A 15,870-nucleotide genomic window follows, 5' to 3' on the forward strand; every position below is an offset into this window, starting at 1 on the left:
CTGACTGGATGGTCCTCCAGTTTGACACCCGCTCTCGTGCGATTCGTTCCTTCAACAACTTCATGACTGCCCTGAGAAGGAGGTTTGAGGACCCCTTCCTGGGAGAAAGAGCCAAAACGGAACTTTTACAATTAAAACAAGGCTCTGCTACAGTTCGGGAATTTGCCGATGAATTTCAGCGACTGGCAAGTAAAATTGTAGGTTGGCCCGAGACCACCCTAATCCATCATTTCAGGGAAGCCTTGCATCCTGACATTCTGAACTGGTCTTACATGCGGGGCGATCCCGATACCCTCGAAGGCTGGATCCTATTAGCCGAGGAAGTGGAAAGCCGCCGCCGCTTTATTTCTCTCGTCCGTCAAAAGCACAAGGAGAAGGGCACCCAAAAGCCTCAACCCAAGGCACCACTGCTCGTCCCGCGAAATCCCCCACGTCCGCTCCAGGAACGTGAAGCCCGATTTCAGAGGGGTGCCTGTCTTACATGCGGAGAAATGGGCCACTTTGCAGCCGTTTGCCCACGCCGCCAGGAATTATTTCGTCCCAGCACGACAACCCGCGCCCGAGGTCGTCCACCACGCAGAGGCACCGCGGCCACCCGCAGCGCAGCTCCGGGAAGGCCCACACCCTCTGCACTCCATGCCGGGGACCCAGCCTCCCTGCCTGCTTCCAACGACCCCGCCGGGTCTCGGATTACAAGTGCCCCATTGGGGGACAGCTTTCCCTCTTCGGATGAGGAAAACCCTTGGATTTCTCCAGCCTTAAACCTGGAATCTCCCCTCGACTTGTCAAAAAACGGCTCCGGTCTGTGGTGAATGGAGCATCTCCACAGACCTCTCAGGATCTTCCTATCAAACCGAATGCTCCTACCAAAATCAAAGAAGTGGACTCCACCGTCTACGTAGATGCAGTTTTACAACAACTTAACGGAGGTCCACAAATCCCCGTCAAAGCACTAATTGACTCCGGTTGCTGTCGCACTCTCATAAACGAAGCCACGTTTGCTGCCCTCAGAGCCGACTCAGAGGCTTTACCCGCCCCCGTCCAATTTGCTCAAATGGACGGGAGCCAATTCCAGGGGGGTCCAGTTGATCATCGCACCATAGGGGTGGCAATGGGAATTGGTTCCCACTGGGAACAAATAGACTTCACTATAGCCCCTATCCGATTTGACGTGGTCTTGGGAATTAACTGGATTAAAGGACATAGTCCCAGTATTGATTGGGAAACAAACACTATTTCTTTCGCTAGTCCCACCTGCGACCAGCATCGGCAAAACTTTGCTCTGCCATTTCCGCCCGTTCCAGCGTTAACCTCTACTGCTCCAGTACCACCGGCTCTACCCGCTGTATACCGGGACTTTGAAGATGTCTTCGACCTTAAGGAATGTGATGCCTTACCCCCCCACCGGGCCTCAGACTGTGCGATTGAAGTAGTAAAGGACTGCACATTAACCAAAAGTAAGATTTACCCTATGAGCGCTTCCGAGCGCACTGTCCTCCGGGACTTTTTGGACAAAAACCTCGCCAGAGGGTTCATTCGCCCTTCGAATGCCCCAAACTCGGCCCCCGCGTTTTTCGTCCGGAAAAAAGAGGGCGACCTTCGCCTGTGCATTGACTTCAGAAAGCTCAATGCGGTTACCCAGACCAACGCCTATCCTATCCCATTAATATCGGATATTTTGGGACAATTACAGGAAGGCCGTGTATTCTCTAAATTAGACTTGGTGGAAGCCTACTACCGAGTCCGTATCCGCGAAGGAGATGAACACCTCACTGCCTTCTCTAGCTGTTTCGGAATGTATGAATTCCTTGTAATGCCGTTCGGATTAAAAGGGGCCCCGGGGGTCTTCATGCAACTCATCAATGAAATCCTACATGACCTTCTATATCGTGGGGTGGTGGTCTACTTAGATGACATTCTCATTTATTCGAAAACTATGGACGAGCATGTGACTCTGGTCAGAGAAGTGCTACAACGCCTGCGTAACCATCAACTGTTCGCTAAACTAGCTAAGTGTGAATTTCACCAAAGCAAACTCACGTTTTTGGGATACATCATCTCCCACCAAGGTCTTCGCATGGACCCCGCCAAAGTCCAAGCCGTCCTCGATTGGACTCCCCCCACCAACCGTAAGCAAGTACAGCAATTTCTGGGATTTGCAAACTTCTATCGGGGATTCATCCCTAACTTCGCCCAAGTGGCTCTACCCATTACGGACCTACTGAAAACTAAGGGAAAAGTAAGCTCGGCTGCCTTGCCCTCCGCAAAAATCCTATGGACTGAGCAATGCCAAGCCGCCTTTCTGGCCCTCAAACGCCTCTTCACTTCGGAGCCGGTGCTACGGCACCCAGACCCAAATCAAATGTTCATTGTACAAGTCGATGCTTCCGATGTAGCCATGGGAGGGGCTCTCCTCCAACAAGGACCGGACGGTCTTCTTCACTTCTTCCGCCAGCCCAACCGGCTGCCCAGCCGCCACCGCAACAGACCGGAGTTCCCGCCCCTCCTACCCCTCCGACCGCTCAGCCGCCTGCAGTCTGCGCGCCGCCGCACGTAAGCACTAACCCTATAACTATTTCTCAAATCTCCGGGACCGACGGGGGGGCTCCCTCCAAGCTCCCCATCTCCGAATCCTTTTTAACGGTCCTTCGGGACCAGTGCCTTTTAGAACGTTCCGCTCATACCCTACCTCCTGGTGTTTTGGAACAAGGGGGGTCCTGGTACAAAGACTCAAAATTGTATGTACCCAAAGCTCTCCGGAAGGACGTTTTACATTTAGCTCATGGAGCCAAAACAGCTGGGCACTTTGGGTTTCTGAAGACCCTTCACTTATTGCGCAGACAGTTCTGGTGGGGGGGAATGCGTTCCGACATTGACTCCTTCATCCGCAGCTGTCCCGTTTGTGCCGCTGCGAAACGATCGCAGGGCAAACCCCCGGGATTGCTACAACCTCTTGAAACGCCCAGCAGACCTTGGGAAGTGATTGCTATGGACTTCATGACTGATCTCCCTCTCAGTGGGGGTAAAACTGTGTTGTGGGTTGTTACTGATTTGTTTTCTAAGCAAATACATTTGATTCCATGTGCAGGGATCCCCTCTGCTCAGAAACTGGCCCGCCTCTTCGTAACGCATATATTTCGTTTACATTCGTTTCCGCGTAAAATAATTTGTGACCGCGGAAGTGGTTTCGTTTCTAAGTTTTGGAAAGCTTTCCTCAAGTTGGTGGGGGTGGAACAGGGAATGTCTAGTGCATACCATCCTCAAACTGATGGTCAAACTGAACGTGTCAATGCTGTACTCGAATGTTATTTGCGTTGTTATGTTAACTACCACCAGGATAACTGGGTAGAACTGTTACCTTTAGCAGAATATGCCTACAATAATGCCATGCATCAATCCACAGGTTTTAGCCCGTTTTTCGCTGTGTATGGACAAGATTTCAGTCCCATCGTTCCTACAGATGATGTCGAGGGGGAGGGGAACCCCGACATTGCCTCCTGGGCACACGCCCTCCGTACCACTTGGCCCTGGCTCGTTAGCAACCTCGACCGGGCCAAACGTAAATACAAAGCGCAAGCTGACAAACATCGCTCCCCCGGGGGTGATCTGCAAGTGGGTGCTTTGGTTTACCTTTCCACCAAAAACCTCCGGTCCACCCAACCGTGCCATAAACTCAGCGCCAAATTCATTGGCCCTTTCCCCATTACTCGGGTCATAAACCCTGTCACAGTGGAACTGGCTCTCCCCAAATCTTTGAGGCGTGTGCATCCTGTTTTCCACATAAGCCTCCTCAAACCCCATGTTGCTTCTCCACGGTGGCATCCGGACCCACCGCCTGCGCAACCCATCATGGTGGGGGGGGAAGAACACTTCGAAGTCTCCAAGATCCTTGACTCCCGTATTCACCATGGTACTCTCCAGTATCTAGTTCGTTGGAAACATTTCCCCCCTGCCTATGACGAATGGGTGCGCGCACGGGATGTCTCCGCCCCCGACCTCGTCGACGCCTTTCACATTGCTTACCCGAACAGGCCAGCCCCCTTGCGAACTGGGAGGGGGCCTTGAGGGGAGCAGAATGTCAGGCTGTTATCTCGGTTTCGTTATTGCCTCTGTCTCTGTGCTGTATTGTCTGCCCCCCAAGGTCGCATGCCGAAGCCTAAGCCTGGGAACTCAGCTCCTGGGAAACTGTATTCCTGCGTGTAATCTCCCGCCTTTCCTGCCTTATAATATCTCTCAGCTAGTGAGCCTTTCATAGCTGTCATTTTATTCGTTTGCACTGTATGCCTATTTGATCAGTAAAATCCATCTGTTTGGACTCTATACGACTTTGTGGTGATTTCTGGTTCTGTGGGCCAAGGGCTGACAGGTTCTGACCTATCAGCAACAAGCAGCAATGAGGAGAGCAGATGCTCAGTTCCCAAGCACCAAGCCAAAGTATGAGCACCATATAACACAGAGAGTATGGGTTACTCTTTGAGTCTAAATAATCTAACTCCTCAGAGAGAGGAAAAATGTTGGCATCACATGGATGAGCTTCCTGTGTATGTTTCTATGCTTCATCTGGTTCTATTTGATCCAAAGCAGCTTTCCACTATTATAAGGGCGATCGTTGAATTACCCATGCATAATATGGCTTCCACTCGCTGGACCGGGGGCTGGCAATACCCTGCCTGAGCCAGGGAAATATGATCAATCTGCACAATTCAAGCAGTGGCAGGATGGTGATCATATACCCTGGTGCACATTTCCTTTGCAAAAGCAATTAAAGGGGCATGCTTAAAGAACACCACAAGCATAAAACAGGGTGAGAGAAATGTGGTAAACAGAAAGAGAACATATGCTGAAATAATGCATTGTTCTCTCACAATCTGGCCTGAAGCAAAGCAACCTCATTTAACAGTCTCTGGGAAATATATCACAGTTCTCATTTACTAGTAATTTCTTAAGATGTCTACTTCTGGCAGACTAAAAAAATCATTGGTATATCAACAAAAAAATCTGCTTTGGCTTCCCCTGCAGTGCACAGCATTCTCCGTAAAGCAATAACATCTGATGCTGCAAGCACAGTCACCCAAAGCACCCAGTAAGAGATACAAAATATGCTTCCATGGAGACCATCAGACTCGGCCACGTGAGAGAGTGAATGCTACAGTTTAAACAGGAGACTACATCCAAGCTCACTTGTACTGAGCACATCACAGGCAGGCACAGGGGCTGAAGAGAGACACAGATAAAGCAAAGCAGGTGGAGGCATGAAGGAGCTGGCAGCGTTATGATGCCCAGTCCTTTCGATAACAGGGTTGCGGCTGTACTATGAAATTGTGGAGAGTTGGTTCTGAATGCTTTTTTATATATATAGATTTTATTAATTTTTATAACACAAAACAGAAACAAAACAAATACAATGAAATTAACATAAAAAATACAAAAAGAAAATACAAAAGGGTATCTACCATATATATCTTAATTATTATATTCATGATTACTAAATTATAAAATCCAAAAAGATGCCCCTTCACCCTCCACCCACCTAAAAAGTGACCCTTCACCCGACTTCCGAAGAAGTGCCTAAACAGTATTTATAATAATACTTATTAACACAATAATATAAAGTTATTAAAACTAGTTCCTATAACTCGCTAAATAATACTGTAAAATCCATTTTTGCCAATTTATCCCAATATGAAGCGGCCTTAGACCATGTTTTTTTTAATTCTTCCATATCCTTTCCATGTAGAAATTCCGTTAATTTGGCCATCCTCATATACATCCATAATTTCTCTCTCCAGTCAACAATCGAAGGTTTATTCACTTGCTTCCAAACTTTAGCTATCACAATTCTTGCAGCAGCAAAACTATATTGGAAGATAACCCTATCATTATTACTCATATTTTTTGGTGGAATTCCCAATAAACAGAATATTGACTTCCTTTTTACTCTACCATTAATCAAATTATTCGTTTCCCTAAGTACTTTTTTCCAAAAGCTTTTAATTTTTTTGCATAACCACCATGGTTCTGAATGCTAAACCAGCAGTTCCTGCAGAAGCCAAATGATTAAGCTATACATCAAGCAGGAGATCTGCAATGAGGCTCTCCTGTAGTTTTTTCTAAAGATTAAAGCAGCGTGGGGGAGGGGGTTAAAGACTTCCCCATGCAAATCCCCCTTCCCTCAGATCTACAGTTTGTTCCAAAGAGAGAACGGTACAGGTATCTGTTCCTCAAATTATTAAAACAAGTGCCCATGACAGGTTCACTATTATCAGACACTCGCTGAAAGGATAACTTAATTTAAACAACCACTCCAAATTCTGTCTAAATACTGGGACAAGAGCAATGGAGAATCACCTGGAAGGGAGATGTGTTGCATTCCCTGTAAGTGAAAGATTGCAAAGGCATCCCTCATCTCTTAACAAAAAATAGGCTGTACGCAGCTCACAAATCTCAAATTTTATTTTTAAAAATTCAAATTTTCTGTTCTGCTGAACCAACATTGGTTCTCAGTTAAGATGTGGAACTTCTGCACTCCACACCGTTTCCTGTCCATATCTTTAACAACTTCCCACACTTCACAACTTTCTTAAAAATCTCCACAGTCCCTGACAAAAAAATAAACCAGAAATACACATATGGGTTATATATTTCCTATACTATTGTCACAAAAATGGGGGCTTCCAATTTTAGAGTTTTAACTGCAGATTTCTAGAACTTCTGGCTGTACAGCCATGCATGCAAAACTGGACAGAATACATGGAGACCGTTTTCTATTCATGGGAGGAGCATATGTGAGAAACGTCTGAGTTGCCAACATTGCATGCATAGTACAGCCCACTAACTGCTGTACCAAACCTTTTAAAATAAAAAACTTGTCTTAAAAGTTAAATTGCAAGGTAGGTGGGAGTTGTGTTGCCTGCCATCAGTGATGTAAGATGATGTTATATTTGCACCATCACATTTCACACAGCACTCCAAATGTCACTCCCAGTTCTAGAAGGGGATCACATTCTCTGCAACAAAAGTATCTTGGTTTGAGTTCAGGGAAAACATGATATCTCTGCAACAGAGCTGCTGTCTTACAGAAAGACCTCTGGATTCTAACAACAGCTGTACATTTAGTGCGGAACAAAGCACTTGTCTAGAAAAGCCCTTAGGGTGTCCTAGATGCGACACCCTAGGATAGAAAGGGGAGCAGATGTGACTAGAGCTACACGGTAAACTTTGATCTGTCTTATCTGCATCTCAGAATGGTCCACCAATAGTTAGACCAAGCAATTTAACTTTCCTATACACGGCCTCTTGTTTAAGATACTTTCAGCATAGCTGTCTTCTACAAAAGAGTTGAGTTGCTAAGCTGCAATTCAAAGATCCCAACTTTACCACGAGCAGGATACCGAGGTAAAATTGGGCTATATAGGTTACAGTCCTATAGAACAGCCTGATAGTCCTATAGAAGAGACTGGGACAATTTCCCCCCTTTTATAAGAATAAATTTGGTTGAAGCTGTTTGAAGACTACAACTGCATCACTACTTAGCTGTATATTTTGCAACTTCCACACTGTTATCCTGAGGACACAGAAACTTTCCATAATACAGCCAGCTCCACATTGCTAATGTTCCAAAATTACTCAGCATTGCCATGACAAGGTTAGTACAGAAGCAAAAGGGTTACAGAAGAAAACAGAAGTACAAACCAAAGAAAAAGAAGAAACAGACAGACTCACAAGCAGCTTTCTTCGGTGTTTCCTCAAGTCACTGGGCTGTCAATGGCAGGACACAGAGTGGATAAAAGTTAGATTATCTTGAAGTCATGAAACAGAAGGCAGAATGCTAATATTGCTTTCATTAAAATTTTATTTATTAAAATGTTCGGATGCTACCTTCTCACTGATCATGGGAAAGGCTTGCTACACAGATTTAACGTAAATAATTGTATCCATGTGAATGAGGACTTCTGAATGCAACTGTGCTACCCAATGAAGCACAGGGCTTTTCCATACCAGGTTTTGATGCTGCACATCTTCTTAACTGCATGGGGTTTTCCTCTCCCTTACAGATAGTAACGTGTGCTGGTTGCTGCTCTCCCTGTTTTGTTTTTGCAAGTTTTCTGCATTTTTTCAGATCGCCTCTGAGATGGTTTGAAAAAAATGCTGGAAAAACTTGAAGAAAGCCCAGAAGATCAGCAACCAGCAAACCAGACTCGTGTCTGACAAAAGAAGCTTTGACTCTTGAAAGCTGAGACCCTGAAAATCTTGTTGGTCTCTAAGGTGCTATCGGACTCGAACCTAACTGTTGTACTGCAGACCAACATGCCTTCCCTCCGAAACTATCAGCAAACCATACTTTCCATAAGAAAGGGGAAACCCCATGCATTTAAGATGCTGAGTTGAATCAAATACTCAATGTGGAAAAGCCTACAGTAAACAGAACTAAAGAGGAACTTCTAAGGGCTTAAGGGAGGACAATGTGTCATGGGTGCAGTATATCCAAACATTCTAAAGGAGGTATAGTGTACTATTAAGTAATCCAATTGTAGTAGTAGTAGTAGTAGCAGCAGCAGCAGAAGTAGAAGAAGTAGAAGAAGTAGAAGTAGAAGAGTTGGTTTTTTATGCCGACTTTCTCTACCACTTAAGGGAGACTCAAACCGGCTTTCAATCACCTTTCCTTCTCCTCCCCAGGGGCTGAGAGAGTGTGACTGGCCCAAGGTCACCCAGCTGGCTTCATGTGTAGGAGCGGGGAAACAAATCCAGTTAACCAGATTAGCCTCCGCCACTCATGTGGAGGAGTGGGGAATCAAACCCGGTTCTCCAGATCAGAATCCACCACTCCAAACCACTGCTCTTAACCACTACACCACTCTGGCTCTTTCTAGCCTGGTTTATCCCCCACCCCCACCCCACCGCCCCCTTCCTGCTTACCAGGGTCATGCTGCATATTCGATCAAGATCTTGAGCTGCACTGCGAGAGGTGAGTTTGGGAGTGGAGCGCCCGCTGATAGGAGGAGATGAGCTGGCCAAGGACAGTGCAGTCAGGGAGGTGGGGATGGATGCTCTCTTGCGCAGCTGGGTTAAATTCAAGGCCTCCATGCTACCACTGGTGACACGGCTCTGCAACTGTTCAGCACGCAGCTCTGTGGACTCTTTTTCCTCCTGGATCATTCTAAAGAATAATAAGCATTTCAGCACTGCCCCTTCCAACATATCCTCTATATAGGCACCACTTGGAATTCATCCTACCTATTGTTCACATTATAAAAGTTTTGAAGGTATTAATGAAGGTCTTCAAGAGTTCTGGGCACAACACCCCCAGCTGACAGACCAAACCCAGAACCCAAATATCACCCAGATCACAATGACTTGCCTTTCTTCTCCCTGATATTTTATACATTTTACAGAAAGTCTTTCCAATACTTCCACTAGAGAGTGCACATCTACGTGGCTAAGAAGGGTGGTCCATGTTCAGGTGCAAATGCTGGAGTTGGCTAGAACACAGTCCTTCAGACACCAGTATCAATTCCAACTTTGTAACAGCTATTAATTTAGGCACTCTGGCATCCCTTACACATAGAAACAGAGTTTCACTTACCTGTAACTGTTGTTCATCTGATGGTTCTTCTATGCAGTAACACATTGGGACTGCGCAGGCGCAGGTCAGCCACGGATAAGAATTGTCAGGTTCTAGCAAATTCTAAAAAGAGTGCTCCCCCTCCCCTTGGGGCATGATATCTCCCCGCCCCTCGGTCACATGACCCAAGGAGGAGGGAGCACTCTTCCCTCCAGTTCGCCAACCTGCCGCCACGGAACCAACCACTTAGACTAGCGGAACGGTCTCTCTCGCTGAATCCACATCCACAGCGTAATGTTTCACAGCGTAGAGGGAGTGGACCAGGTGGCAGCTTTGCAGATGTCCCGGGGATCTATCCTCAACGAAAAGGCAATAGAAGCCGCATACGCCCTGGTGGAATGTGCCTTGATCATAGGGGGACATTCTTGATGAGCGAGATCATAGGCGAGTTTGATAGTAGACGTGATCCACCTTGATAAAGTTTGAGGAGAAGCGCGACAACCTCTACGGCTTCCCCCGAAGCAAACGAAACGGTTGTCATCCTTACGAAATGACTGGGACCATCGAATGTAAAAAAGGAGGGCTCTCCTGACATCGAGGGAATGTAATGCCCTATCAGCATCTGAAGATGGGTGAGGGGAAAAAACCGGAAGGACTAAGTCCTGTGACAGAGGGTGGATAGAATTAAATCCACTTGCGTGGACAATTCTGACTGTGAGTGGGCTACCACCAGCCAGTCATCAAGATAAGGAAATATCACGCATCCCTTGAGGGCCAAGTGAGCTACCACAACAGTGAGACACTTTGTAAAGGTTCTGGGGGCCGTTGAGAGCCCAAATGGTAACACATTGTACTGGTAACATTTATCATCACATCTAAACCTTAAATATTGGCTACACTCCTCGTGAATCCCTATATGAAAATAAGCATCGCGGAGGTCTAATACTAAAAACCACATGTGCTGTCTAAGAGGGGAAGAACCTCTGGAAGCATAAGCATACGGAACTTGATGGTCTTAACAAACCCTTCAAAGGGAAGGTCCTCGATACGGGCCTTAGTGTCGTGGGGAAGTGCAGGCTGACGCAACCAGGCATGCCTGCGAATCACAATAGCAGAGGCTATGGCCTTGCTAGATGAATCCGCCACATGGCGAGCGGCCGTTAACTGCTGTTTCACTAGGGACATGCTCTCGGCTTGAACAGTTAACACTGAGGGACGCTGGTCATCTGGAAGGATAGCAATCTGAGGGGATATGAGATCCCAGAGGGAGTATTGGTATCTTGCCATCATGGCAAGGAAATTAGAAATCCGGACACTGACAGACGTAGATGAATAAACCTTTCTGGCGAGGGTATCTAACTTGCAACCCTCTGCATCACGTGGAGAGGAATGCGCACCTGACCTGTATTTGCCAGGCAGCGCTTCTACGATAACCGAATTAGGAGGGGGATGTTGGTATAGAAACTCTCCTCCTTCCTTACGGATCTTATACAGGTTTTCTACACGCTTGGAGGAAGAAGGAGCTGAAGCGGGTTTAGCCCAATTGGCGTGGAGAATCTCTAGGATACTCTTTAGAATAGGGAAGACCGCAGGGACTATACCAGGGGTGTGAACTATATCCATCACATCCTCAACAGAACCGGAATCCTCTGGTTTAAATTCAATATTAAGGGCTTTTGCCATACGTATTAGCTGCTCAGCATAAGAGCGAATGTCCCCAGCAGGGTAAAGAGGTTTAGAGTCCCCAACAGTGTCCTCTGGCGATTGGATAGAGGTGCGGGACTCTTCATCCTCATCTGATCCAGGTGAGAAGGAGGGGTCATAATCTGAACGATAAGTGTCCCTTGACCCAGAAGGAGATTCAGGGGGAAGTGGCTCACGAAAATGCCCTTGCCTTGAATGGACAGACTCGGAGCAGCACCAACTATGGGATTCGACCGGGGAGCCTGAAGAGGCCAAAGGAGTATGGTGTCGGTGTCGATGACCTCGTCGTCAAAGGGAAGGACTCCTCCGGAGACAACTCCGATGACTCGAGCAGCTCCGACGCGGAGAACGACTCCGACCTGGACAGCTTTGGCGACTGGAACGGCTGCGACTCCGACGACCAGAATGGGACCGACGGGTCGAACGGCTCCGACGAACGGAGCGGCTCCGACGAGTCGAACGACTCAGACGATCAGACCGACTCCGACGACGGGACTGGCTCCGACGACCAGAGCGACTCTGGCGAGTCGAATGGTTCCGACAAGACGAACGGCTTCAACGGGACGAACGGCTCCGACGCACAGCACGACGTCGAGATGGAGTCAAGCTTCGGCGCAGAGAGGCGGATCTCTGATGAGGCTGTTGCCCTGGTTCAAGACGGGACGAGCCCCTTGGCGACTCCACACGAGTCTCCTCAGCAGGTTGACGAGGGTCCCGAAGGATTTGCCCCTCTTGGAGCTGCGACGACTCCACTCCATGCCCCTGATCCCGAGATTGTGGGGATTTAGAGGGCAGTTGAGACACATCCTTATACAGTTGAAGGAGGTGATCTTTAAACGCTGCTGAGTCCACCTGGGCCCTGCTCGGAACTGGAGCCAAGGGGGTATCCAGGGGAAGTGGAGGAGAATCCTGGATAATGATGGACTGCTGCTCAGTCGTATTCGAAGGACGAGGCGCCTTGTCTTGCGAACGGCGGCGCGAGGACGTCGAGGCCGATCGGCGTCAAAGAGACTTGGACGACTTCGAAGACGAATGGTGCCGGGCCTTTGGCGACTTCGAAGTTGATCGGTGCCGAGAAGACTCCGGCGACCTAGAAGGGGGTCGACGCCTGGCAGATTTAGAACGGGAAATGCGCTTCGATGAACTGCGGCCGCAGCCATCTTGTGAGCCCGGGGTGATAAATTTTGCTGGCCGGAGGACGACCGAAGATGACTTCTTAGAAGGGGCAACCCCGTTGGACTTATTGGACGGGGCACCCTCCACAGATTTAGCCTTACCGGTCGGAAGGTCAGGATCAACAAGACTACCTTGCGGGTGGAGGGACTCCTTATAAAGATGGGAGATAAGACGAGTGGAGTGGTCTCTCAAGGCCTTGGCAGTAAGTTTGCCACAACTCTTGCAAGTTGCAGCAACATGGCCTTCTCCCAGACAAAGGAGGCATTCCTTGTGAGGATCGGTCTTCGCTACCTTCACACCGCAAGAGGAACATTTCTTGAAAGGAGGAATCTTCTTGGACTACATTGCTAGAGACGAAACTAAACACGTTCTCTCTCCGTGGCGGCAGAAAGAGAACAAGAGGGAAGAGTGCTCCCTCCTCCTTTGGTCATGTGACCGAGGGGCAGGGAGATTGCATGCCCCAAGGGGAGGGGGAGCACTCTTTTTAGAATTTGCTAGAAGCTGACAATTCTTATCCGTGGCTGGCCTGCGCCTGCGCAGTCCTAATGTGGGACTGCATAGAAGCCATTCAGATGAACTTATACTTTTTAAGATTTTCAAATCTGAAGTACTAGGCAACAAATCTTTATACTACAAGTTGAAATGCAGATGAGTTCAAATTACTGTTATCTGAGCTCCATTCAGCACATTTCTTGCCAATTTAAAAAAAATGAAAAGTAATGTTAATCACAACAGTGAAATGTTAACCAAAACCACTCCGGTTCCTATTCTGGACTTGCCAATATTTGTTCCTTTGTTTGTAGGTTTCCAGAGACAGGATGCTAAAATACTGCATTTCTTCATCCTTTATGTATTATGAAGACTTCTGTCTTTAAGTATATATGTCTGTGTGTATATACATACACACACGCACAGTATTTTAGAGATCTTCAGAAGGAAGAAACTAGAGATAAATGAAGAGCTTGTACTTTCTATTACAAACCAAGGGCTCTGGGATTTTAACCCAGTCACTCAGCATCTATTCCTGACTTTCCAGGTTGTCTGAAGCCTGAGTACAGCATGTTTGTTCTCTTCTTAGAGAACATTACACATTCCTAGAGATAAATTACACAGCTATTTGCTTGGTTAATATGCATGGGCTCAAGTCAGTTGCGTATGGGCTGGACTGATGCATTTCGTACCTGATCTCCTCATTGATGGCATCCAGCTGTTCCTGCAGCATCATGGCAAGGGTCTGGGCATCAGAGTGACCACTAGGAGACAGCATGTCCATAGAGCTGAAGACTGTCTCCCGGTCATCCTCATCAACATCAGAGATTTCTGGATCACTGTCAAAGGAATGAGCTGTGGTGGCCAAGACCCCACCTGGTTGAGCAAGCTCCCAGTCCTGCACACAACAAATCATAAGGTAGCTGACACAAAGCACCACCTCTCCATGCTCTGTTAGAAGTCAAAATGTTACCATCATGCTGAAACATCACTATGCGAGTGCCACAGGAAATAATACCATTTTGAAAGCTGTGCCTTGTCCATCCATATCCAATCTTAATTGGGCTGTGTTGAGACTGTGTCTTCGGGAATTTGGACTTAGTCAAGTGAGGATTTCCTACCTCTGAAAGACATGCCTTGACAAAGTGCAAGCCTTTACACAGATTCTATCAACCACACAAAGTATTGTCTCCCAACCAACCATACAGTTAGTTGGCTCTCTTTTCCCAGCTGCATGTGATATCTAGGCCAGGCTTCCTGCAATATCAGTCAGATAAGGGGGCAGGCACGCTTATAGAGACAGCAGTGAAGCATGATAAGAAACATCAGCCTTGTTCTTTGAAGAAGAGTTGGTTTTTATACTCCACTTTTCTCTACCATAAGAAGTCTTGAAGTGGCTTACAATCGCCTTCCTCCCCCCCCACACACACACACACAACATCCACCTTGTGAAATAGGTGGGGCTGAAAGAATTCCGAGAGAACTGTGACTAGCACAAGGTCACTTAGCAGGCTTCATGTGGAGGAGTGGGGAATCGAACCTGGTTCTCCAGATTAGAGTCTACTGCTCTTTACGCCATGCTGGTTCTCAGATGACTGAGCCAGGTTGGGAAGTGGCAACCTGGGTCTGTGTTAATAAGAGGTCTGTTGATATGTTCCCACAATTAATTCACAACAAGGAAAAGAAAACTGCACAGCTAGAATTCACTTTGCTGTTTCAAGGATTTCATTAACACTTATAACTTATACTGGCATTTTGCTTTGCTACTGATATTTAAAAGAAAGCAAGAAAGACTCTTTCAGCCAATATATTTTGTGTTTCTCATATTTAGTGTAGTCTGGACATTGCTTGCCGAACTGAATATGGAGTAGCACATCCATGACTAAAAAATATGCAGAAGAGAACTTCAGCAAATGCTGCACTGCCTGCCATAAATAATTGCAGCCTGTAACCTATCACTTTGCTCTGTCAAATCTGAAGCCTTCCTCAGATGAAAGAGGCTCTTCTTCCAACAAAAGAAGCCTCATTAGGCTGGAAGAGTTCAAATTTGGCTGAGCAAAGTGATAGGATTCAAGACAATATGTGTGGGCATAGATCATAATAAAGATGAATACCTCAAAGCCACAATAAAAGAAACATTCAGAAAGCAAAAAAAAAAAAAAAAAAGGCAAACCACACACTAAGGAGCACTTAGCTGTCAATTAGTTTAGTTGGTTTACCAAGTACAGGTAAATAAGGCACAATTTCATTGCCACATAGGCATAAGAAACTACCTTCCCTATACTTCCCAAGTCTGTTAGCAGGAAGGTGCTAAATGTTTTGCTGATTACATCAGTGGTCACAATTTTCTCAGATATTTCCATTAGCAACACAGCAGGAAAAAGCTGCAAACTCACTGATATCCTGCTATATCCAGGTTTTGTCAGCTCTATACAGAGTGAACTCTTTACACTACAGTTTAACAAGTAGTGCCTCACTACTTACCCCATAATTAATCAACCTTCTCCAACCCTTGAAGAAAACAAATTCACCAAGGCCTCGACTAGTAACTCCTGACTTTTGTCTTTTTGTTAGTGTATTTCATAGACCAGACTGATAAGAGTCCAAACGTACTGAACTGTAGTTACCACCAAGTTTGAATATGGGCTTTAAGTCTACACATCAAACACATGGACTGCATTTACACCTCCTTCTCCCAAAGTGTGTAATGGAAAAACAGAAAAGCAGTTTTAAATGCAAATGTATCAGGTTTCTGAACGGACTGACGGCTGTACATGAAGGCTGGTTTAGAATCATATTTCAACCTTCTTGCACTTTATAAGGCATGTGTGTGTTTGCTCCTTATGGTCACTGTCACTAAAAAAGGCTTCTAAACCTGTAACCATATCAACAGTATCCAGCAATTCCTGTCTTGGGTTGTTAGTTAAATGCCTAAGCAC

The 15,870-nt window shown here is 46.6% G+C and overlaps 1 protein-coding gene across 10 annotated transcripts in view; it reads right to left on the bottom strand.

Moving 5' to 3' along the window:
* Nucleotides 1–15,870, bottom strand: part of PPFIA4 (PTPRF interacting protein alpha 4) — a 91,069-nt gene that overhangs the window by 28,469 nt on the left and 46,730 nt on the right. For all 10 annotated transcript variants that reach the window (XM_056867468.1, XM_056867465.1, XM_056867463.1 and 7 more), the window contains 3 exons: nucleotides 13,624–13,829; nucleotides 8,917–9,157; nucleotides 7,723–7,758 (listed from right to left, as the gene is read on the bottom strand). In XM_056867468.1, coding sequence (XP_056723446.1) covers nucleotides 7,723–7,758; nucleotides 8,917–9,157; nucleotides 13,624–13,829 — 483 coding nt within the window. The remainder of the gene's footprint in view (nucleotides 1–7,722; nucleotides 7,759–8,916; nucleotides 9,158–13,623; nucleotides 13,830–15,870) is intronic.

The sequence above is a fragment of the Euleptes europaea genome, chromosome 2, assembly GCF_029931775.1.
Source record: "Euleptes europaea isolate rEulEur1 chromosome 2, rEulEur1.hap1, whole genome shotgun sequence".
NCBI lineage: Eukaryota > Metazoa > Chordata > Lepidosauria > Squamata > Sphaerodactylidae > Euleptes > Euleptes europaea.